This window comes from Cynoglossus semilaevis, chromosome 4, assembly GCF_000523025.1.
Source record: "Cynoglossus semilaevis isolate Cse_v1.0 chromosome 4, Cse_v1.0, whole genome shotgun sequence".
NCBI classification, from domain to species: Eukaryota; Metazoa; Chordata; class Actinopteri; order Pleuronectiformes; family Cynoglossidae; genus Cynoglossus; species Cynoglossus semilaevis.
In genome coordinates, this window is record NC_024310.1 from 18,723,212 (window position 1) to 18,725,262 (window position 2,051).

At 47.6% G+C, this 2,051-nt stretch overlaps 1 protein-coding gene across 5 annotated transcripts in view; it reads right to left on the reverse strand.

Annotated features, from left to right (window-relative positions):
* gria4a (glutamate receptor, ionotropic, AMPA 4a) overlaps positions 1 to 750 on the reverse strand; it is a 99,620-nt gene extending 98,870 nt beyond the window's left edge. For 2 of the 5 annotated variants that reach the window (XM_017032058.2, XM_017032064.2), the window contains exon 1: positions 579 to 749. In XM_017032058.2, the coding sequence (XP_016887547.1) occupies positions 579 to 672 (94 nt within the window). In that variant the 5' untranslated portion in view covers positions 673 to 749. Of the gene's footprint in view, positions 1 to 578 lie in introns of all 5 variants that reach the window. The other 3 variants (XM_025054939.1, XM_017032062.2, XM_017032059.2) reach the window with 2 other exon arrangements.
* Positions 751 to 2,051: the final 1,301 nt, after the last annotated feature.

A 2,051-nucleotide genomic window follows, 5' to 3' on the forward strand; every position in this document is an offset into this window, starting at 1 on the left:
AGAGAGGGAGGGAGAGAGGGAGAGAGGGAGGGAGACAGAAAAGAGATTGACGTCTGTTGGCTCCCAGTAAAACAATCATGTACCAGGTGTTGGATTAGGTTAACTTTATGCATGAAGCCGTTTAAACAAATACCTTTCCTCTGTGACAGAGACTGACAGGGAGATAGAGAAAGGGGGAGAGAGAGGGAGAAAGAGCTAGGGAGGGAGGAAGAGAGAGAGAGAGAGAGACCACTGCAGTATCTAGACAGGGTAGAGAGAAAAGTCTAAGCCAAAACTGAGCTTAAAAACCTCATGTTACATCTAACAGAACATGAGGTGCTGAGTTCAGCACCCGAAAAGAGGACGGTAGATGTATGAAACGCTGTGGGCACCAAACATGAGCCATGGAGGAGTGAGAAGATGACTTGTGTCTGTGCATACACGGACTGACTTCTTAAGTGAGTCGAACATTTATTTGTGCCTATTCTGCCGCTCTCTGCTCTCTCCCCCGGTGACGGACGCCTGTCGTAATCCACTAATATTCAGTGCGGTGTGTCAGATCTGTCAGAGTGTCCGTGCGTAAAAAGCCTCCAACTCACCTATCTGCACTGAGCTGGGGAAAGCCCCCGCCGCCAAGCCCCACAGGGCAGAAAAAAATCCCAGAAAGTGCCAAGACAGAATAATCATCCTCATTTTTTTTTTCTCCCCCACTTTCCTTCAATCCGTTCAGAAACTGTTGAGAGACATCGAGAGAGACAGAAGTCGGTGGGGGAAATGCGAAAAGGAGCGGAGAATCTGTGCAAGGGGGCACACGGGGGGGCCGGGGGGGTGGGGGAGAGAAGAAAGAAGGGAAAATGAGAAATTTATTTCCCCCGTTCTGTCCAGCAGTATTCCTATTCCATGGCTGTTCCCCCCGCAGTGTCCGCTCAGGAGAGAGCTGCGCGCCCGGTGCACATGTGAAGAAGAGCAGGGAGAGGAGAGGCAGAAAGAGTGGGGAAAGTCGCTGGAATGATTGGCGAGCTGGGAGCACAGTCTGCATGGAGGCACTGGACATGCGCGCACCCTCCACCCTCACCCCCTTCCTGTCTCTCTCTCTCTCTCTCTCTCTCTCTCTCTCTCGACGAAATGATGCGTTTCTCTCTCCCAGTCAGACCCCGTCCCCTCGCTTCCTGCCGCCTCTAACTCTGTAACACTGAATTCTTATTGATAAACCGTGGCCAACTCGGAGAAACAGTGGTTGGCGGTGGTCCTGTTTACTTATCTACAGTGCAAAACCTTTGGCTCTTTTTTTTTCTTTTTTCTTCATTTCTGTGTTTTATGAGTCAAACTGAACGTGCAACACCGAGCATTCTAACATCAGCGTCTCTGAAGTGACCATCACCCCCAATCCACATCAACATCACCATCATCGACATCCAGGACAGCTGACAGAGAGAGTGGAGCATCGGACTGCAGCCCATACAGCTGCAGGAGGCTGATGGCGCCCCCCCCCCGCCCCCTCGGGACCTGCATCGTTATTTCAACGTCATGACCTTATGAGCGCAAACAACATCTGGCCAGGGAAGCAGGGAATAAGAGAAGTACAAGACGTGTGATCTGTCAACGACACAGTCTGGAAATAGTCAGGGATAATGGAGACGTTCGGCGCTGCAACATAAAACGGGGGGGTGGAAATAAGTAATAAAGCTTTAGTTATGTCGCCGTATAGTTGTATCCTGAGTCGTTTCTTTTCCCACAACCCGCTCGGTAAAATTGACAGTCTGCCTGGGTTCGCTCAGTTACACAGTGGAGAGCACAGTTTTCGTTTTGCCAAATGGCAAAACCAAAGGGATTTTGATGGTTGTCCCAGTGGAAGATGCGGTCTGTCCATCTGTTAGGGTTCCCCTGGTCGACTGCACAAGAGAAATCATAAAAGCTGGGAACGAGTTCATATATATATATATATATACACATATATATACATACATACATACATATATACATACATACATACATATATATATATATATATATATATATATATATATATATATATATACATATATATATAGATATATATATATATACATATA